At 41.7% G+C, this 23,335-nt stretch overlaps 1 protein-coding gene across 1 annotated transcript in view; it reads left to right on the forward strand.

Annotated features, from left to right (window-relative positions):
* SND1 (staphylococcal nuclease and tudor domain containing 1) overlaps window positions 1-23,335 on the forward strand; it is a 447,431-nt gene that overhangs the window by 22,589 nt on the left and 401,507 nt on the right. Inside the window, exons 2-4 of the mRNA XM_070423847.1 lie at window positions 8,576-8,725; window positions 16,470-16,590; window positions 21,210-21,288. Coding sequence (XP_070279948.1) covers window positions 8,576-8,725; window positions 16,470-16,590; window positions 21,210-21,288 — 350 coding nt within the window. The remainder of the gene's footprint in view (window positions 1-8,575; window positions 8,726-16,469; window positions 16,591-21,209; window positions 21,289-23,335) is intronic.

Here is a 23,335-nt window from a genome sequence, read left to right on the forward strand (position 1 = left end):
ATGCAGCTTCGGATTTCTCCACATTCTTTCCAATACTTGTTATTGTCTGTCTTATTGATTATAGTTATGCTAATTGCTGTGAAGTGATGTCATAGTGGTTTTGATTTGCATTTCCCTCATGACTAATGATGTTGAGCATTTTTTCATGTGCTATTGGCCATTTGTATATCTTCTTTGGTTATGTGTCTTTTCAAATCCTTTGTCCATTTTTAATTGGGTTGCCTTTATTATTGGGTTATGGTAGTTCTTTATTCTAGATTCTAGACTTTTATCCAATACATGTTTTTCTTTTTCTTTTCATTTTCTTAAACAAGCACAATGTTTTTAATTTTGATGAAGTTCAATTTATCTTTTTTTTTTGGGAGGGGTTCCTTGTGCTATTTCAGGTGATATCATATCTAAGAAATTATTGCCTAATCCAAGGCCATGGATTATGTTTACACTTTTGTTTTCTTCTAAGAGTTTTATCATTTAACTCTTACATTTAGGTTTCTTACATCTTATTGGTTATAATTATGGTTGTTGCTGGGTGATATGGTAACTCTTTGTTTCACTTTCTGAGCAAAACCTCTACCTCACAAAACAGAAGTTAACACAGTTATTTTGCACATGGATACCCAGTTTTCAATTTTTGTTGAAAGGATTCTTGCCCCATTAAATTATCTTGTCACCCTTGTTGAAATTTAACTGACTATAAATGTGGGTTTATTTTGGGCCTGTTTTTGGGTAACATTTTAGTATTCATTAGATAGCTGTCATTATTCTTCATATTGGCAAATATTGCTAAGGTATACCTGTTATATCTTAACAGGTTGACATAAGAACTATTATATCTTAACATGTTGGTAGACCTGTTAAGCCAGTCCTTGTAGAGCTAGTGAGATGCTCTCAGCTATTAGATTCCGTTCTCTGACCAAGATGATTTTTGCTTTGGGCTGTGAAAAAAATACTGGCTTCATCGACATGCGTAAGGATTTCTGTACCATTGCCTTCTTTGCCCTAAGTATAGTGTGGTTAGGTTTTTAAGAATTATTCTATTTTCTGGTGTCTGTGGTCTGGAGGTTTAAGAGTTAAATGCACCAAATAGTTTATCAGGATCTAATGAAGATCTATTGTGGTGTTCCTGTTGCTGAGCAACATTTTAGTGGCTACCCATGAAGTGTAAATCTCCTAGTAAACCTGTAAGTGGGTTTGAACAGTTTGAGTCTCCATTTTCCTTCTCAGCTGGCTTATTTCAGCCTTTGTCACCATCCAGTGTGTGCCCTGAAGCCAGTTCCTCTGAATCACGCTGAGTCCCTCTGCAATCTTTCTTGGCAGAGCTGAGAAATGTCTAATCCATAACCTCAATCAAACTGACTCATTGTGACAGCTATTTTCACAAACCTCCTAATGTGTCAGGTAGGACCAAGATCATTTTTCTAGAATGTCACTTTATTAATGTAATATGATAAAGCAGTTACCATATGACTTGCTTTCTATGCCTTATAAATTAGCAATTAAGGATAATTACCGCATCCATGAAAGTTTGCAACATGAATCAGTATAGCTTTGGCAGAACAATTACCCATGACAGTTTCCTCTCAATCTTAATATTTCTCTGAAATTAAAATTTAGATAAACGATATATTTTACTTATGTTTATTGTTTGTCTATCTTCCCTCAGTAGAATGTCAGCTTTCCAGGAATAGACATTTTTGTCTGTTTTATTTCACTGAAGTGAACCATTTGCCACATAGTAGGAATTCATAAATTTCTTTCTTTTTTTTTTTTTTTAATTAAATCTTTATTGTTCAGATTATTACATTAGTTACTCTTTTTTCCCACCATAACTCCCCTCCACCCAGTTCCAACCCCACCCTCTGCCCTCACTCCCCACCCACTGTCCTCATCCATAGGTGCACGATTGTTGTCTAATCTCTTCACTCACCCCCACACCCCTTTCTCCCCCCCCCCCCCAAGAATAATCAGTCCATTCCCTTTCTATGTCCCTGATTCTATTACAATCACCAGTTCATCAGATTATTTATTCACTTGATTTTTAGATTCACTTGTTGATAGATGTGTATTTGTTGTTCATAATTTGTATCTTTACCTTTTTCTTCTTCTTCCTCTTCTTACAGGATACCTTTCAGCATTTCATATAATACTGGTTTGGTGGTGATGAACTCCTTTAGCTTTTTCTTATCTGTGAAGCTCTTTATCTGGCCTTCACTTCTGAATGATAGCTTTGCTGGATAAAGTACTCTTGGTTGTAGGTTCTTGGTATTCATCACTTTGAATATTTCTTGCCATTCCCTTCTGGCCTGCAAAGTTTCTGTTGAGAAATCAGCTGACAGTCGTATGGGTACTCCCTTGTAGGTAACTGATTTTCTTTCTCTTGCTGCTTTTAGGATTCTCTCTTTGTCTTTTGCTCTTGGCATTTTAATTATGATGTGTCTTGGTGTGGTCCTCTTTGGATTCCTTTTGTTTGGGGTTCTCTGCGCTTCCTGGACTTGGAAGTCTATTCCTTTGACCAGGTAGGGGAAGTTTTCTGTCATTATTTCTTCAAATAGGTTTTCAATATCTTGCTCTCTGTCATCTTCTGGCACCCCTATAATTCGGATGTTGGTACGCTTGAAGCTGTCCCAGAGGCTCCTTACACTATCTTCATATTTTCGGATTCTTTTTTCATTTTGCTTTTCCGGTTGGGTGTTTTTTGCTTCTTCGTATTTCAAATCTTTGACTTGATCCTTGCGACCCTCTGGTCTGCTGTTGGGAGTCTGTATAATATTCTTTATTTCAGTCAGTGTATGCTTAATTTCTAGTTGGTCCTTTATCACAACATCGAGGGTCTCATTAGATTTCTTGAGGATCTCACTACATTTATCGGCGGTCTTACCAGTCTTTTCGAGGGCTTCTAAACAGTTCTTTAAAGACCTTAAAAGTGTGGTTTTGAACTCTATATCCAACAGTTTGCTTTCCTCCAATTCTGTCGTTTGTGTCCTGTTTCTTTGTCTCGGCATTTTTTTATGCTTCGCTGTGTCGATAAAGTGCCTTTCTGTGCTAAGTGTCCCAATTACCTAAGGTAGACACTCTTGGTGCACCCCCTTGTGGGCTTTGTGCACAGTCTTGTTGTGGTTAAGCCTTGATTGTTGTAGTTATCACTGTGAGGAATTGACCTCCAGGTCAATTGGCTGTGAGAATCAGCTGTGTCTGCAGTGGGAGAACTTCTGTGCTGGAGACACCCCTCTGGGGCTAGACTTGCTTCGATGGGGCTTTGGTGCTCACTGAGTCTGCCTCCTGAGTGTGTCTTTTATGGTTCCACAGAGCTTAAAGCTGGATGGTCCCACTCTGACCTCTGGGCTTCCTGGCTCCTGGATCTCTAGGGAGGTGCTAATCTAGCCTTTGCCTGAGGCTATCCAGCAAAAGCCTCCCTGCAGGGCTTGGGCGGGGCGGGTCCCACGGGATCAACAGGGCGGGGTTAGCAATTATGGCTGCTCTCAGTCTTGCCCTCAGAGGCTCTGCTTCTCAGTGTCCCAGTAGTCGCTGCAAGCCCCACGGAGAGAAAGCTGCCCTAGGGTTCTGAGCGATGCCAGACAGTCCCGCTTCTCCCGTATGAGTCTGGGTCCTTAGAGACTCGCCCGGAACTGGAGCTCAGAGCCTGAGACTCCCTCCCGATTGAAAACAACCGCGCCCTCAGCCTCCAGCCTGCTCCACATGCACTCCGCACCTTAGTATTTTACTTCAGCACTGCGCCTCCTCTGAGCCTCGGTATGCTTTTCTCTTTCCTCCTAGTTGTAGAACATCCACTCAGCCAGCTTTCCTGTGGTTCTGGATGATGTCCGTTCTGTCTTTTAGTTGTATTTTTGAAGTGGTTGTTCGAGGCAGCAAACTCCCGTGTTTACCTATGCCGCCATCTTGGTTTCTCCCCCGACAGTTTATTCTTTAAATCAACTAGGTTATCCATAAATTTCTATTGAGTTAATAAAGGATAAATTAATCAGTCAATGACAAAAGCTATGAAAATAATCAACTTAGATGTCAGATCTTTCACAGAGGAAAAATGACTTGTTTTGATGTCACATAAGATAAAAATTGTTTGGTATATAGACCCTGGTTCTTTTTCATATTTTACTTCAAGACATTTTAAGTATTATTTTCCCCCTAGAAGCTATTTCTCCTTGGCTTTATTTGGTGGAGAACCTTAGGTAAGAGAAGGTCATTGAAGTATTTTTATTGAGGAAGAACTTGAGTGAAGACTGTTGACCAGTGAGGCAAGTGGAGGGAGTTTAACAGTACATGGAAGATGAAATGGAGATAGTTCCAAACAAACCAGACCTTCTTTCTGCTACTTTGGTTCCTATAAATACTAGGAAGGAGACTAGTTCTTCCCTATAGACCTGTCTCTCTTCCTTCTGTGATGGTCTGCAGAGAGAGTTTCTTCCTGCCTCTCTGCCAAGGCTATGGTCAAAAGAGGGGAGAGAGTTACAGAGGACAGATGTACATGAGTCAGTTCTTTTCTCCTGGGGGCATAGGAATAGCAGCGTCTGCCATATGAGTATTCTTGTGGCATAGGAAGTTGAATTGTTGACCGCTGCTTGATATTATATATACACTAGTGGCCCGGTGCACGAAATTCATGCACATTAAAAGGGAATTAATTAGAGGAAATATTTTAATATGGCTATTTGCCCTTTCTCTATAATAGAAATGTCAGATGAAAGAAAATTAGTAAAATGTATATGAAAATCTTCCTCCTGTCAGAGTCTGGGGCGTGCTGTGGGACCCAGAGTCAAGTTCCCGCCCACCTGCATGTGCCTTGAAATCATGTGAGATCCAGACCCAGCCGGGCCCACCCCCATTGGGCGAGATCCAGACCCGGCTGGCCTCACCCCATCAAGCCCCGCCAGTTGGGAGGCGCAGCCTCAGGTCCCCCCCACCCCGTCAAGTCCCGCCGGGTGGGGAGTGCAGCTTCAGGGTCCCGTCAAGCCCCGCTGGGCGGGGGGCGGAGCCTCAGGTCCCTGCTGATCGCTCATTACGGGAACCCTGACTCCGGTGCGGGAGCAGCCATCTTGTGACATTGTGAGGGTTAATTTGCATATTACCGCTTTTTATTATACTAGAGGACCAGTGCATGAAATTTGTGCCTGGGTGGGGGGGGTCCTCTCAGCCTAGCCTGCACCCTCTCCAATCCAGGACCCCTTGGGGGATGTCTGACTGCTGGTTTAGGCCTGATCCTGGGGATTGGGCCTAAACCGGCAGTCAGACATCTCTCTCATAATCCTGGACCTCTGGCTCCTAATCGCTCACTTGCCTGCCTGCCTGATCGTCTCTCACTGCCTCTGTGTGCTGGCCTGATTGCCTCTAAGTGCTCCCCCTACCAGCCTGGTTGCCCTGAACTGCCCCCTGCTGCCGACCAGGTCGCCCCCAACTCCTCCCCCCCGCTGGCATGGTTACCCCTTACTGACCCCCCCACCCCGACATCCTGGTCACCCCTTACTGACCCCCCCCACCCCACCATCCTGGTCACCCCTTACTGCCCCCCCTGCAGGCCTGGTTGCCCCTAACCCCCCTCCCCTCCCACCAGTCTGGTTGCCCCCAACTGCCCCCCTCTGCCGGCCTGGTTGGCCCTAACTGCTCCCCTCCCCGCCGGCCTGGTTGCCCCCAACTGCCTGCCCCCCACCGGCCTGGTTGCTCCACGCAGCCTGCTGTTCAGTCGTTTGGTCGTCCCTCACTAACTCCCCTGATGGCCTGGTGTAGGCAGCCATCTTGTGAGGCCGTGAGGGTTAATTTGCATATTACCTCTTTATTATATAGGATTGATAGGATTAGTATAAAAGTTGTAGAGCAGCCTCTAAAATAAAAGTCATCTCTCTGCAGTATTAATTCAAGCATTGACTATTGTCTGAATGGCATTATTTGGAGTAGTATAAAAGGTTCTGATAGCAGTTTTTAGAATAACATTCCTGGAGAGTGGAGGTTATACAAAGGAAGCTTTGCAAAATTCCTATGCACAAGCTGTCTGCCAAAGGCCTTAATGGGACCAGGATAATAGTTATAGACCCATTGTTCCCCAGGAACCTAGTGTACTAGGTAGAGGCATTAGAGATAATGCCTTTCTGATATATTTAGGGGAAAGGAGGGACTCTGCTCATCATTCATTCTGTTCTTGAGCTTTTCAGTGACCTTTGTCAGACTTGAGAAATAAGGACTGTATCCTAGCCTGGTTAGTGCTCATTTATCAGAGTTTACTTGATTAGCCAAGGTGAGTTTTCTTGTAAATGGGCCTTAGCTGTTAACTGGGCTTACCAAGAGGTACTGGCTCTGGGGAGTGCTTTATTACTTTTTGTGAAAACTTGACTAAAACTGAGGAGCAGGCATCGGAGACAGATGCTCTGATTTTTCTGCTGTATGTAGCTGGGCTCTCCTCCTGTTTGAAATTTTGGCATGAATGATTTCAAGTGTAGGTATTCTAGCATGTGCTATTCTTGTTCCTGCCACTTATGAGGAATTAACTATAAATGAATTAACTATAAAAGAGCAATTCTCTTTTTCTTTTCTTTGGTCCTTCTCATTTCAAGAACATGAAGTAGCCTCTGCCTTAGTAGACATGTTCTTCCCTGGCTTTGCTTTGGGAAGCCAGGGAAGAACTTATAACTGTAAGGAGACAGTCTTTATTGTGTGTGTCATGGTGTAGCTTCAATAATCTAGGGAGGAGCCATTAAGACCAAGGTCTGTGTGCTAAAGGTATTGGGGATATTTAGACATTGATTAGAACACGATTTTTTAAGAAGTTTGAATATGTGTATTTGTTGGACAGAATTTCTATAAAAAGTAGTAGAATGGATAAATGAATTGTGGTAAAAGTTATACAATGGAATAAATACTATACAGCTGTGAAAGTGAATAAATTAGTGTTTCACATGATTATGAATTAGTTTTACAACCCCCCCCCCCAAAAAAAAACAATGAGCAAGAGAAGCAAGTTACTGATGGGTACATGCAGTAGACTCAATTTATATGGAGTTCAGAAATAGGCAAAATGAAACCACATTGCTTAGTGATATGTACTTAGATGGCAAAACTACTAGTACAGCAGAGCAAGGGAGGGATTATCACAATGGCCAGGATAACGGTAATTGGGAGAAGGAAGGGGCTAAAGTAGAGAGGGACATGGAAAGGATCCAAGATTCTGGCAATGTTCTCGTTCTTGGGTGGTGGTTACTCAGTTATTTGTTTACCTTATTATTTAACATGTACATTTATGTTTCAATGTACTTTCGTATTTATATTAATATTTTATAACTTAAAGTGTGAGTTAAGGTGGAGAGGTGAAGGGGAATTGTCAGCTAAGCAGATGTGTATAGGAGAGGCTGCCCTTCGTACTCCTTCCCTTCTTCCTTTGATTCAACTTCCTTTTCCAAGGACTGTTCCTTTACTAAGAACGCCACGTTGGCAGAACTCCACAATCCTGTATCTATGAACTTGTCAGCAGCTCTTCTGGTTTTGAAGCTTGGAAATGAGGGTCTTTCAGATCTAGTGAAGCCAGTGCTTGAGCCCAACTGTTCATTAAGTCATGTCTCACTGAGCAAAGACAACTTGAATAGTTGGGTAATGTCATTTTTTCTTTACTCCTTTTCTTCTCTTCTCCCACTTGAAATCCTCCTTTTTTCTCTCCTGCAAATGTTTAAAAGTTACATACCAGTGAGCTTCAGAGCTCTTTTCACAGTTGCAAGGGGATTCTATGCCTGGTATTTTTGATTAGAGAGATAAAAGGAGCTGCTGTGCTTAGGAGCCTTAAGGTGCTTCATAGATTTTTCTGCTTCAATCATCTGGAACATGGGCTTTCTAGATTACTTCTGTATTTTTTCTCTCGTAGCCTAGACTCTGAGCACTGTGTCCAATGGAAGTGTGAGCACTGGGCTCTGGTTGCACTGCTCTTACTCAGCTTCTTCTGATGGTGTGTAGGGGCTTCTTCCTCCAGTTTTCCTTTTTGTGGGCTTTCCATATCTTCTGTGCTGGAATGGAATGTATGGGTGGAGACATTAACTTCCTAATAGTTGAAAAGAACACAGGTGGTGGTGCTTCCAGGGATTAAATTATAAAGGTCATTAACCTCCGTCTGACTTACCTCTTCACCCTGATCAGTCTGTTTTATGACTTCTGTAGCATTTGTTAAATTCCTATTTGTATTTCTGGGTGAGATCATTTCAGAGTTGGTGTTTCTCTTATAAAATTAAAAATAATCTTGTTCGGCCTCGCCAAATGGCTCAGTTGGTTGGAGTGTCATCCCACAAGCTGTGGGTTTGATTCCCATTAGGGCACATACCTACGTTGTGTGATTGATCCCTGGTCAGGGTGCATATGAGAGGCACCAATCAATGTTTCTCTCTCAAATTGATGTTTCTCTCTCTCTCTCTCAAATCGGGTGAAGAGTAAAAGAATAATAATATCATTCATTTACTCAACAAATACTTAAGTGCCTTCAAGGTGTCAAATACTGTCCTACATGTTGCGGGTACAGTACTGAACAGTCTATATGATGGTGCTGTTGCCTCCAGATCACTCATTTTCTTTTATTTTCCTCCACTCTCAGGTCCTGTCAGGGTGTGCCATCATTGTCCGAGGGCAGCCTCGTGGTGGGCCTCCTCCTGAGAGACAGATCAACCTTAGCAACATTCGAGCTGGAAACCTTGCCCGCCGGGCGGCTGCAGCGCAACCAGATGCAAAAGATACGCCTGATGAGGTAGGTTCTTCCTGAGGCCTCCCTGAGGCTGTGGACCCAGAGGGTAGCCCAGTCTTGACTGATGGAAGGTTGATCTGCACTTTCTTTTCTGTATATTTTGATTGTTTTTATATCACAGGAATGATGACCCTGGACATACCCACAGTGTCTTGCATCGGTTTGGGTTTGTATACATTCATTGCCCTTGAGGGCTTTTTCTCATACCTTTTCCCTTTTCAGGTTTGTCTGTTTTCCTCCTCCATCTCTTGGAATAGATTAGAACATTTCCCAGGTAGTCTCGGCCATTTGAGGTTGGCGTTGGTTTTGGCAGAGCTCTTTTATTAATTTATGTTTGAATTCTCCACTCAAATTCAAAATTTAGAAGGGTATTCAGTAAAAAATCAAGTTCTTCTCCTTAAGGACTATTGACGTTACTAGTATTTTGTGTCTTCTTCCAGGGAAATTTATTGCCTGTGCAAGTACTCTCATTTTTCTAATGGTAGCATACTATAAACACTAGACCTGTGCTTTATTACAGATTCTTAATCTGGGATCCATAAAGGCATTGGAACTCTATGAAGTTTGCAAAATTTTCTGTAAACATGAATTTTTTTTTTTATTTTTATTAAATCTTTATTGTTCAGATTATTACATTTGTTCCTCTTTTTTCCCCCCATAACTCCCCTCCTTCCAGCTCCCACCCCACCCTCCACCCTCACTCCCCACCCACTGTGTTCATCCATAGGTGCATGATTTTTGTCAGTCACTTCCCGCATCTCCCACACCCCTTTTCCCCCCAAGAATAGTCAGTCTATTCCCTTTCTATGTCCCTGATTCTATTATAATCACCAGTTCATTCTGTACATCAGGTTATTTATTCACTTGATTCTTAGATTCATTTGTTGATAGATGCATGTTTGTTGTTCATAATTTGTATCTTTACCTTTTTCTTCTTCTTCCTCTTCTTAAAGGATACCTTTCAGCATTTCATATAATACTGGTTTGGCGGTGATGAACTCCTTTAGCTTTTCCTTATCTGTGAAGCTCTTTATCTGACCTTCAATTCTGAATGATAGCTTTGCTGGATAAAGTAATCTTGGTTGTAGGTTCTTGGTATTCAGCACTTTGAATATTTCTTGCCATTCCCTTCTGGCCTGCAAAGTTTCTGTTGAGAAATCAGCTGACAGTCGTATGGGTATTCCCTTGTAGGTAATTGAGCCTCTTTCTCTTGCTGCTTTTAAGATTTTCTCTTTGTCTTTTGCTCTTGGCATTTTAATGATGATGTGTCTTGGTGTGGTCCTCTTTGGATTCCTTTTGTTTGGGGTTCTCTGCGCTTCTTGGACCTGTAAGTCCATTTCTTTCTCCAGATGGGGGAAGTTTTCTGCCATTATTTCTTGAAATAGGTTTTCAATATCTTGCTGTCTCTCATCTTCTGGCACTCCAATAATTCTGATATTAGACCGCTTAAAGCTGTCCCAGAGGCTCCTTACACTATCTTCACACTTTCGGATTCTTTTTTCATTTTGCTTTTCCAATTGGGTGTTTTTTGTCGAATCTTTGGTTTGATTCTTGTGCTCCTCTGGTCTGCTATTGGGTATAATATTCTTTATTTCAGTCCGTGTATGCTTACTTTCTAATTTCTTTATCGTAGCATCGAGGGTCTCATTAGTTTTCGTGAGGCTCTGCACAAATTTATGGCAAGCCCTCAAAATTGCGATTCTTAGCTCCATATCCCCCATTTCTGTCATGTTTTTTTGTCTCCGCATCTTTTATGCTTTCTTGGTGCACCCCCTTGTGGTCTCTGTGCGCAGTCTTGTTCTAGCCAAGCCTTAATTGTTGTAGTTAACACTAGAGGGATTTGACCACCAGGCCGACTGGCTATAGGAATCAGCTGTATGGAAAACGTCTGCCTTCTGGGGAGGCGCTAATCCAGCCTTTGCCTGAGGCGATCGGCAAATGGCTGTGCGCAGGGTTTGGGCGGGGCGGGCTCAACAGGGCGGGCGGAGGGAGCAGTTATGGCCACGCTCAGTCCCGTTCCCAGAGGCTCTGCTTCTCAGAACCCCGGCAGCCGCTGCAAACTTCGGAGAGAAAGCTGCCCTCAGGTTCCAACTGATGCCGGATAATCCCGCTTCTCCCGTTTGAGTCTGGGTCCCTAGAGACTCGCCCGGATCTGGAGCCCAGAGTCTGAGACTCACTCCCGACAGAAAACGACAACCGCGCCCTCAGCCACCAGCCCGCTTTGCGCGCGCACCTCGGTACCTTTGTATTTTCCACACTGCGCCGCCTCTGAGCCTCGATTTGCTGTTCTCTTTCCTTCTAGTTGTAGAGTCTCTCTTCAGCCAGCCTTCCTGTGGTTCTGGGTGATGTCCGTTCAGTCTTTTAGTTGTATTTTTGAAATGGTTGTTTGCGGCAGCGGTCTCCGGTGTTTACCTACGCCGCCATCTTGGTCTCTCCCTAATCTCCAAAATTTATAGGGAACTTGTTGGGATCCAACCCCAACGGGTCCTGGGATCCCCAAAGGTGTGGACGGAGTTGGCGAAGAATGAATGGCACGGGGTCAGCGTTCACTTGATCAGCATAGCAGCCTAACCAGGATCTCTAGCCAAGTTCTGTGGCCATGTTCTCTTGCTAGGTTCTCCAGCCAGGGTTTCCAAATTCTCCAGCCAGGTTCGGTCGCCAGGTTCTGTCGCCAGGTTCTTTTGCCATGTTCTGTCTAGGTTCTTCAGCAAAGTTCTGTAGCCGGGTTCTGTCCAGGATCTTTTGCCATGTTCTCTCCCTAGGTTCTCTCTCTAGGTTCTGTTTAGGATCTGATGAGGTTCTCTGTAAACATGAATTTTTAAGGAAGGGAGCTTTTATCAGTTTCTCAACGCAACTGTGGCTCAATACTAGTCAGGAACCATTGTGTTATGGTGATTTGAGAAACTTCTGAGCTTTTGCTACACCATCCCCCTCCTTATCCCTTTCCCCCCCATCACTAACGCCTAACTACCTAGCCTTCCCTGTGGTCTGCCTTGGGCTCCTTCAGGTCTTACCTCTCCAGGCAGCTGCTACAAGTCCTAATTTGGTATTGTTTAGTCTTCTTGGTTCCTATAATTTCAAACATCAGCTCTTGGTCTCTCCTTTACTTGTGCTTTGGTTTTCAAAAATGAAATTTCTGGATTCTAATGATTTTTTCTTTGTCCCAACTTAATGATGTTGGACAAGTTGGTACCTCAGCTGTTTTCTGCTATTTCCCTGACATTCCAGTTCATGGGGATCTTTTATTGAGGGAAAATGTTTAGTTTTTTTCATCTAGAGTATTTTGTTTGAATTAAGAAGGCAGTGAAGGCCCTAGCTGGTTTGGTTCAGTGGATAGAGCATTGGTCTGCAGCACAACCCCCCCCCCCCCCCCCCCCCCCGCCCAGTGCATGAATTTTGTGCACCAGGCCTCTAGTATTGACATAATAGTCTCTTTACCTTTTTTCTCCTTCTAATCCTTTCTCTATATGCTACCAAATCTTTTTGAAATGTACTTTTATTTCCTTGCTCAGTGTCATTTCCAGACTTCAGTGATTCCCCATTACCTCTGTGAGAAATTTAAATGCCTTAGCCTGGGATTCAAGCCTATTTGTGGTTTGACTTTTAGTTTCTTACTGACCCTGTTCCAGATGCTAAGTTCCAGCCATGCTGAAAGTATAAGAGCCACTTAAGTTTTGCCTGCTTGTGCCTTGGCTCATGCTGCTCCCTCCATCAGGAGCTCCTTCTCCATTGGTCCTGGTGGACACCTTCTATCTCTGAAGATTCAGCCTCCTGAGAAGTCACTTCTGACATTTCCTTTTGTTGTTCTATTTTTGTGCTGTCCTAGCATTCATAACATTTTATTGCATGTTTATATATCCTGCTCTACAGAGTTCCTTGAGAGGAGGGACCGTATCGCTCATCACATGCCTAGTCATTGCCTAATGTGAAGCAGGTGTACAGTGAATGCACATTTACATGAATAATGAGGAAAAGAACCTGCGTTTCTCTTTTTGGGGGATCAGTGGATTGTGCAATGTGGCACTACCCTTGTTTCTAACTTTTAATTGTTTTAGAATATGTTGTCTAATATTTTCACATTCTAATAGACTCAAGGACATTATTGCTCATTTACTTCCCTTTGTTTTACTATCCCAAATATCATTCACTTGATTATTTTCTGCTTTCCCTCATGATAACTTCTTTCAAAGAAACTCAGCTCTCTCTCCTAAGTCCTGTGGCAATAAAAGCAACTCCATAGCGTGTCCCCAGCCGTCACTGCGCTGTTGCAGGCTAATCCCCATAGTTACCTCACTGCTTCTAGGCAGCCTAGATACTGCATTGATGGGCACTGTGGAAATTATATATTTATTTCCTGCAGATTTACTGAGCTCCTCTTATGTGTGAAGTTCTGTTGGTTTCATGAGGAATATAGAAATGAATGTCATAGTCCTGTGCTCAGTGGAACTTTTGAGAATTGGGGTGTGGGGTGGTTGGGGCAGAGAGGGATTAGTTACATATACAGGTGGTACAGTGGGGTGATTAGAAGAGAAGATTAATTACAAGAAGTATTAACATTGGGCCAGGTACAAAAGTTGGTAGCTTTAAGGTTTTACATTGCTATGGGATTTCGTCTTGTTTCAGTAGTTCAGAAGTCTGTCTGGTCCAAAGAAAAGATTGGAATTTTTGATTTTATCATGGTAGACATCACAACCTTGCTTGAGTCTAGGAGTGGAGAGCAAGCTGCTAGATTGCCTACTGTTGGGCATTCTAAAGGGAAGAGGGAATTTTGAGTCCCAACTACTTAATGGCCATTTGCTTCTTAGATGGAGCCCTGGAGCATCATTTGAACAAGACCACAGTACTCTTCCTGTTGGTCCTGCTGGACCTTATTTGATAAATGCTTTGAGCAAATTTCCCTATACTTGTCTCTTAAGAGTTGTTCTAGGAGGCTCTGTTGGGATAGGCTTCCCCATCAGGTCGTTTTCTGCTGGCTGTCATCTGTATGGACACTTTTACAAAGATTCTCTCCTGGAGTTCCTTGTTGCCCTTGTGAGGAGTGAGGTGGTTAGTCTCTTTCCTGATTCTCCCAGTTGCCTTTCTTCATATAATATCATGTCCAGTTAATGAATTTGCTCAGCCTGAGTGAAACACAACTTGAGAAGGCTGGTTTAAGAAAGGGGTGTTATAAAAACTAGACTTATTCTTTTTTCTTACAGGATTAGGTCTATGTCCTTTTCAGGCCCTCCAGTGTGACTTTCTCCTATGGACAGTGACCGACCAGCTGTAAAATGGACTGTCCTTGGAGAAGGATGCTCCTTCAGCAAGCTTTAAAAGCTTTTAGTCATTCTGCCTAGTTGGTAGATATTGCAGGTTTCCCCATAGGGGCTAGATAGTTCCTTGTGAACTGACCCTTGATAAATGAATTTTTACCAAAGTCTTGGCCTCCTTTAGGAGGACTTGTCTTATCAGAATTTTCCCAAATGTTTAGGAAGGCAGTGTGTTACTGAATTTTAGATGTTAACATGGCACTCAGAACTAGATCCTAAGCATTATATCTATAGTTGAAGATATTTTTAGAGTAAGTGGATCACTAAGTTAATAAAAATGGTAGGAGCCTGTGTTACTAGATTCAGTAGTGTTTTTGTGATTGGTTGATAATTGGGCTAATTTATCAGTCATCAGACTCTTTGATACAGGTACTATTTTTAATTTTTAGGAGTGGGGTAACGGGTACAAATGAGACATAAAATATATATAAATATATATATAGTCATTGAGTGATTGTTTCTTTTGCTTGTTGATGCTTTGAGGAGGAGAGAGCACTAGATGATCGAGCGTAAGAGTTTGTGTGTTGGAGAGCACTTACTCAGGATCAGTTCTTCCTAGAACCATCTGCAGTTGATTTATATAACAGGACTGGTATTGTGAATACTAGCCCAGCTGGTTGCATGGCTTTTGGTTTCTGGGAAGTCATACGGATGTTTTTCTTGTAGAAAAGCTTTTTGGATAACCTGTGTAACAATCCTCATGGGCTGAAAAGGTCAGCAGAGGGTTTCTTTTCAGGTCATGTATATACTGTTGTTCCTTGCAGGGGTGGGGAACCTTTTTTCTGCCAGGGCCCATTTGGATATTTATAACATAATTGGGGGGTCATACAAAATTATCAACTCAAAAATTAGCCTGCTATAGTCAAACATTTAATTAACTTGCCTCTAATGCCTTGGCATGACCAGACCAAATGATTTCTCAGACCTTACATGTCCTGCGGACCGGACGTTCCCCACCCCTGCTTTAGGGTGGGTGGCCCGAGTTTTGTGGCTCTGTGAGATTATAATAGACAGTGCCTGCTTATCGTATACCACTCTTCCCTTCTATACTTTGCATTTTTTTTCTGCACGTGAGCTCCTGCTGATCATATGCTCCTTGAACTCTTACCCCCTTCTTCCTCATTTTTGTTCTAAGGGAACTTGGGCACTGAGCTAGGTCCAGACTGTAAATTCAAGGGCCTGTGGCCACTGACTGACAGGGCTGCTTCAGAGGAGACAGCCATCCCAGAAGTGATGGGCTGTGGATGGGACTAAACCATCCCTTTACACAGTATCTTGAGATCACATGGAGACTACTTCCTGTTGTGTAGATGTGTGGCTCACTCCTTGTGTCATTGTCAAGGTGACCAGGGCCTGTTACTGGTGTCCTCCCCAAGATCCTGGGAGATTCCCACTACTATAGCTTCAGACTAGAGCAGTAGAAGAGGGGAGACATTTTGGAGAGAATAGTTCTTGCCATTCTCAACTCTGTTGGCTGTTCTTAACAACTTGCGTACCGCATAGAAATCTCTAAGACATACGCCAGGGACTGCACGTTTTCGGGCAAACTGCACGTTATTTAAATCATCATAATGCACTTTAGGTGTCGTTTTTCAATAATTATAACATTTTTATTTACAAAAACAATTAAACAATTAAAGTTCCTAGTACTTTTTTAACGTATGGTACTGTCTAAAACATTTTCCTCTATGAAGAGGGACCAAACAAAATTTACATAAGTATCTAGATTCGCTCCTTTTTCCATGGGCGTGAAAAACGAGAACACTCGTGAGTGTTCCTTAACAGATGTTTCGCGAAACACGAGAAAACTCGTGAGCGGTACAAAAGGTGTTAAAAAAGGTGGAGTAAATGACATAAGCAAGGCTCTTCCTTGAATAGGGGACTCACTCTGAAATAAGAATAGCACTAGAACCTTATCTCTGCTTTGACTGTGCCTTGAACTGGTTTCAGGCCAGTGTAATATTTGGTGAAAGTGCTTCATAAACTGGATAGAGGCGACCAAATGGAGGTCGTAGTTGTTATTTATAACTTCCCTTTGACTACGTAAGTTCCTGGAATCTGGACTTCCCGCCCAGAAGTGGGCTGATAAATAAAAAGCATTTAGAGTAGTAGCTGGTATGTGGTAAGTGCTATAAAATTATGGGCAATTTTTATTCACAAAGTAAGCTATCGCTCAGAATAGACAGTGATGTGGGGAAAAGTACTCCTGCAGTGACTGGGAAACTGTGAGGCTTGTTTTCAAGGCTGTGCTAGTTAAATCCACTGCTAGATCCTCCTTTTTTATGAGCTCCCTAAGTGTGCAATCGGTGTGTGCATTTCATTTTTATATTCTTCTCAGGGCCTAATGCAGGGCCAGGATATTGAAGAAATGAACTTTAATGATGATTGTGGTGGGGAACTCGGTAGTTCTCATGTGACACATTTGTTTTGTCTCTCAGCCCTGGGCATTTCCTGCTCGAGAGTTCCTTCGGAAGAAGCTTATTGGGAAGGAAGTCTGTTTCACGATAGAAAACAAGACTCCCCAGGGACGAGAGTATGGCATGATCTACCTTGGAAAAGGTGAGTAGCAAGGAGGAAAGGACTCATTTCTCTCCACCCTGAGTCTCGGGTTCCTCCGATCAGTTTTCATATGGTTGAAGGCCATTGTGAGTGTTGGTGGAGGTAGCTCTAGGACAGTTGGCTATTGATGTACTTGGAAGTGTGAGTTCATGGCACATAGGTGCAGAGGAGTTCCCTGATATTCTGGTGTCCTATTGGCTCCTGTGTCTGCTTTCCTGGCTTGGTTTAGGTGTATGTTGTACAGCAAGCATGTCAAACTCGCGGCCCGTGGGCCGCATGCGGCCACAATGGATATTTTTGCAGCCCAGCTAATATAACGGTATGTAAAAAACGTCTTAATAAAAATTTCATAACTTAATTTTTACAATATCCTGTTATACATAATTATTAATAACGAACTACAACATTCGCTAATGACTGATTACTATAATTGTGGTACATTCATTTACCTTATGCACTGGCGCACCATTTCTCTCTACTACAACTAGAAGTGAATATTTTAGCAGCTGATTGCCACGTCATTAGTCTTGTATGACTTCTTTGGTGTGTGCAACAGGAAATATTTCGCTTTTGGAGAACAAGAAAAATAGGTTTATTTACGTTACGCTTATTAATTTGTGCAGTTATTCAGTGTCTGGTAAGTTAATTTTCAAGAAAAAACATTAATTTTTATTAAAATGTTCTATTATTTTATGTCAGTGATTACTCATTTATTTCAGCCCTTTGTATTCAGCATGTCTCTACTGAAATCTACATTTCAATGGAAATTGAAGCTTTGTTTTTTTTGCAGCCCCCATAAGCTTAAACCTTGTTTATTTGGCCTGTGTTAGCCTTTGAGTTGGACATACTTATTGTACAGCATAGCATCCTTCCCTGTATTTAGGCCCTCAGCCCGTAGAACGCAGTGGCTGTGTGCTTCTAGGTCACAGTGCTAATTAAATTCCTATAGATTTCCAATTACATCTTCTATCCCCTTTATCTATCTTGTGGGTTTTCTTCTGCTCATAGGGACTCTCTTTAGTAAAGGAAGATTTGTTTATGGCTTGTGGTTTTTTGTAAGCCACGTGCTTTGCAGTGGGAAGAACACAGGCTTTGGAGTTGTGTACATGTGGGTTAGAATCCTGGCTCTCCTCTCATGGACCCTTACTTAACCTTAAGTTTTCTAAGTCCTAGGTACTTCATTTGTAAGTTATTGAGAGAATTTAAAGAGATAGTATATGTAAAGTACCTATATCTGAAACAGAGTATGTGCTCAATAAATACATTTGTGTATGTGCACACATAGCTAGATCAGATGGCTCATGGGATATTAGATGTTCTGGTCTTTTGGATTAGGTGGAGGGAGAAAAAGATTGTGGAATAGAGTTTGAATAGAAATAGGCCATTGAAATCCTTGGTAGAATGTTCTCTGTAAAGCTTAAAGCAGTTGTGTTCATCTGAAATTATTTTAGGTATTTTTGTTTCCTGTGATTATTTGATACCACAACCTTCCAATTGAGCTGCTTTACATAATCTATTTGACTTGGGTAGTCAGTGCTAGAGTAAGCAAGCAGGGTAGAATGACAAGGCTAATAACATCCTCTGAAGATTCTGCTTTTAATTGTAGGATATTAGAAAAGCGAGTTGGGCATGACCTTGGAGGTGTCTTGTCGAATTTAGCCAGTAGAGGAACACCACCTTTTCCAGCCTCAGACAAATGGCTATCTGCTTCTTGATTGGATGGGAAGTTATAGTAATACTAGAGGCCCGATGCACAAAATTCGTGCAAGAGTAGGCCTTCCTTCCCCCGACTGCTGGCACCAGCTTCCCTCTGGTACCCGAGACCCAGGCTTCCCTCCAGCACCCGGGACCCGGGCTTCCCTCGCAGCCCCAGCTTCCTCTGGAAGGTTGTCCAGAAGGACGTCAGGTCTGATTAACATATTATACTTTTATTATTATGGATATGGAATCTTTTCAAAAAGAGAAATAGACAGATTTGCCTTTTACACATAATTCAAATAATCTAATGGGAAATAAAACACATAAGCATTATTGTTGGATGGCTACTGGTTAGAAAGAATGCAACACAAGTAGAAGTACACTGTTTTCAAAATGCAGTTGTTCAAGGATCTCAGACCTAAAATAATTTCAGTTTAAAAACAGCTGGTCAATCTTCTGTTATTCTGAAAGAGATCTCACTGTGGGCACAGATAGATCTAAAAGTTCATTTAAATAACCTTGGTCTTCAACTGAAATGCTCAAATTGTTTATGTTAAGAGACTCTGACACTTAAAATAATCTTTAATGTTATTTTTTAAAAGTTTATTTTTTAAATTGACCCAAATTATAAATTGGATATAATTTAGTAGTTAACACATTAATGTTTAGAATAAAACATGGCACATAGGATTTGATCAATAAATATGTACTGAAAGAATGGTTGAAAATTACCTACATCTTTGAGTTTTAAAGGTTTATTAAATGGCTTAAAGTTTAATATTTTCACTCAGATACTTTAGCCAACTCTCAATGCCATTCTCATGAAAGGAAACAGTGGCTTAGATAATTAATTAGTATTCATATATTTATCCTAGTTTGTGACCACTCACTCTTTTTTTGTTTTGTTTTGTTAATCCTCACCCGAGGATATTTTTCCATTGATTTTTAGAGAAAGAGTGGAAAGGAGGGGGAGAGACAGAGAGAGAAAAACATCGATGAAAGGGAGACACATAGATTGGTTGCCTCCTGTGCCCCAACCAGGGTCAGGGATTGAGCCTGCAACTGAGGTACGAGCCCTTGACCAGAATTGAACCTGGGACCCTTCAGTCCACTGAGCCAAATCAGCTAGGGTGCTACTCACTCTTTTTATGATAGGGGAGAATGGTAGAATTTAAGAAATTGTAGTTAACCTAGAACTTACTAAAAAAAGAGATGATTAGTCTTCCAACTTTTGGAGAAAATATAGTTACCCACCTACTCTTCATGCCATCCTCAATTGTGACTTGATCAGATTCATAAGTTGATGGGTAATAAGAAAAGCAGATGCGTGCTCTACAGATTTCCTGTTGTCAGTATTCTCTCTACCCCATTTTGTTGCCTTTCTTGGGAGATTGGCCAAGAGAAATGTATTTTTCTCCCTTTGAAGGAGCAATCAGAACTAAATTTTTAGAAGTGGGCCTGCTGACAGGCATTATCAGAGTGCTCTGTACTTAAAAGTATCTGTTTGGTGTGCTGTTGATTGGTCTGGTTTTATGGCCAGTCACCTTGTTTGTACCCCAGCTCTGTTCTTTTCATCCCCAACCTCTTGGCCGGGGATGAAACTGTTCAACTTTTCCCTTATTTGTTGAATCCTTCCTTTTCACTTTTCATTTTTTGTATTTCTGTTGTTTTGAAAGAACCAATGTAATATTTACTAATGTCAGATAGCTGTGTGTGTCTGGCCTCAGCAGTTACCTCAGTGCAAAGGTTCTTGTGATCCATGCTCAGCCTCAGAACCTGAGTGTCTTTTGTGTAAATATCATTCATCTTAACTTTTCTTGGTAAGAAAAGAGGCTTACAATTTGCCTTGAAGAAATTGGGGCATGCTAATGGCAAGGCATTTAGGTTGGTTTTGGGGGTGGTGTGTATGCTTGTTTGCTTGCAGAAGACGTATGAATATAAATCTTAGAGAACTTTATTCTGTGCTGACATTACCTATCAGCTAGACTACTGTGTTTAAGTTTATCTAGGAGCTTGTTTTCTGCCACATTAAACATTTTTATGTGGTGATTCCCTCATAGATGGCTTCCTTTATCGTTTTGGCTGACAAGCAGAGATTTAAGAGAATACACAGAACCTAAAAGCTTTTTCAGTAGCATGGAAATGCAATTAATGGTTCAAGTGCCCAGGTAAAACCTAATCGGGTTGGGTTTATGTTTACCTTTATTTTTCTTGCCTGCTCTGAAGGCTGCTGTTTGAGAGGTTAGAAATCTAGACACTGTCCCCTGCGCGTCTGTGAGAGCAGGAGAAAGTCTTTGTCAAACTGCGTAGCTTGTCTTGGTGTCCTGTTGGAACAAATGAAAGGACACCCTGAAAGGAATTGGACTTTCTGGTGTAAAATGTAATAGATAATCCTGAGCAAATCTGTCTATCTGATTGTATGTATAGTATGTTTTTAATTCCTATGTACTTAGATATTTACGGACATTATTGTTTAATTCTTACAAGAACCCATCTAGGCAGGGACTCTTCTCATTTTATAGAGGCGTAAATTAATGCTGAGAGACCTTGTCTAAGATTTTACGTGGCAGAAGGTGTATTCAGCTCCAGGCCTTCCTCCTCAGGTCAGTGCTCTGTATACACTCCTTGGGTGCCGCGTGTGTCTTGCTTTCTTGTCAATCTCCAGTAGTTATTGAGATTGCCTTTGGCCTGGGAGAGACACAAGAAACTTAGAAACAAAGTCCCGAGAAAAAGATTTATAGACCTTTGGGACTTAGAGATTAGAGATTTTGGGAGAAAAGTTTTTCTGAAAAACACAACACTACATTGCTGCCTTGTCCAATTCTCTGGCAACATGATTCTCCTTGAAGAGCTAAGGGTGAAGGTGGGTTTCATTTGAGCATGTTTGAATCTTGTGTTTAATTTTCTTTTTTTCTCCTCAGATACCAATGGGGAAAACATTGCAGAGTCTCTGGTTGCAGAGGGCTTGGCCACCCGGAGAGAAGGCATGAGAGCTAATAAGTAAGTCTTCATTACTCTCTGACCCTCTGACTTCCTTCTACTCCACTGTGAGAGCTGGGGTTGCTCAAGGGAGATTGGGTTGTCACCTCTACATTGGCTTTGCTGCATTTTCATTGCTCTCCCCTGACATTAACTGGGTAAGCTCTGGTGCTCTCTGGCTTTTAGGACATTCCTGCCCAGGTGTGGATTATTCTGAGCCAGCAGGTCATTCACCATTTGATGTGTGAAACTCCTTTAAAAAACAGGCTTTGATACAAGGCAGCTTTAGTCTTTATATCATAAGACTCAATAGGCTATGTCTTAAACCATAAATCAGGGGTGGGGAACCTTTGTTTTGCCAAGGGCCATTTGGATATTTATAACATCATTCGAGGGCCATACAAAATTATCAACTTAAAAATTAGCCTGCTTTGGTCAAACATTTAATGCTTTGACAGGACCAAAGCAAATGATTTCGAGGGCCTTATGTGGCCTGTGGGCTGGATGTCCCCACCCCTGCCATAGATATTCAGCTCCAGAATATCTATCCATCCATCTCAAAAGATTCATTGAGTACTTACTATGTGCCAGGTTCTGTTCTAGACACTGAGAATAGAGCCCTGAGCAAACATACGTAGCTTCTGCTAACATTTTAATGGAGAGACAAGAAACAAATGAACAAATAGATATCATGAGCAAGGAATAAGTGCAATGAAAAATAAAGTGGAGAGAATAAATAGAATTCAAAGCAAAATCTGCTTAGAATTTAAACTAAGAGCTCAATGGTTTGTTTTTTTTTAAAGTAAGGGAAATTTTCTCTTTCTCCAAAGCCTTTGAAGTCTGTTTTGGTCTATGGATCTATAGATACTTAATTAGTAGTAGGTAAAAATGGATTTGTTTAGCTAATGGCATTGTGAACTTATTAGAAATGAGTGTAATACATGGAGGCTGTATAGCTCATGTCATGTTATACTTCACCAGTGTTGGCGCTCAGTAGGATGAATTGCAGCTGACTTTAACACTTTAGTCTCTGAAAAGTGATAAGCTACATCAGTAATTTGGAGGCTAAAGATGGTGTTTAAATCATTAAGTGCTGTGTTATATGACTGTTGTCACTGTAGAATGGCTTTGGATAAATATTTGCATGGACTGTACTAATGATGGGGATGAGCAAAGGCAAAAATGCACTTTTTGCATTCTTCCCATCTTCTTGGTCTTGGAGCCCAGTCATTCACCATAAACTTCTGTGTCCTTTCTGACATCATAGAATCATTTGCTGGGAATTTGTTGAATTAAAACACTTGTCTTAGGTGGTGTTTTTGGAAGCATGCTGAAGTTGTATCTTAAGGACAATTGCTGGCATGATTTTAGGATGTTCCCCACCCCTGCCGTAGGTATTCAGTTCCAGAGTATTTATCCATCCATCTCAAAAGATTTTAGGAATCCAATTTGCAATTTGCTACCGGGATGAAGAATTTTTAAAAAGCTCATTAGTAGGATTATAGGATCTCAACAAGTAAATCTCCACTGGTGTACCAATCCTTTTTTTCTTCAAAGTTGTCTTTTTATTTTTTTAATACATTTTTATTGATTTCAGAGAAGAAGGGAGAGAGATGGAAACATCAGTGATGAGAGGGAATTGTTGATTGGCTGCCTCCTGCACGCCCCACACTGCTGAGCATGTGCCCTAACCAGGAATCGAGCCACGCCTGCTGAGCTCTTCAAAGTTGTTTTGACTTATAACCTCCTTTTCTCGGTTTTAAGGCTTGTTTCTGTCTCTTAAGCTACACTTTTTCTTTTTTCATTGAATTCTGGATGTGATTTTGGTCCCCTGAGGATATGATTGTCTTTTTGGGTGGGATTAGAAAGGTAGTTAAGACTTCTGGTTTGAGAAATTATAGGCAGGGGTCCTCCTTAGCTACTCCTACTGATCGAGGTGGGAGAGTCCATTTATGCCTGCAGCCACTGATGGACCCCGGCATCCAGGCTATGGAAAGGCCATGCAGGTTGCTCGCACATGTGTGAGAGTGAAGAGCAGAGCCATTTCTGATTTTGTTTATCTGCTGAC

Source organism: Myotis yumanensis, unplaced genomic scaffold (assembly GCF_028538775.1).
Source record: "Myotis yumanensis isolate MYYU_CA2020_CCGP unplaced genomic scaffold, mMyoYum1.0.hap1 SCAF_9, whole genome shotgun sequence".
Taxonomy (NCBI): domain Eukaryota; kingdom Metazoa; phylum Chordata; class Mammalia; order Chiroptera; family Vespertilionidae; genus Myotis; species Myotis yumanensis.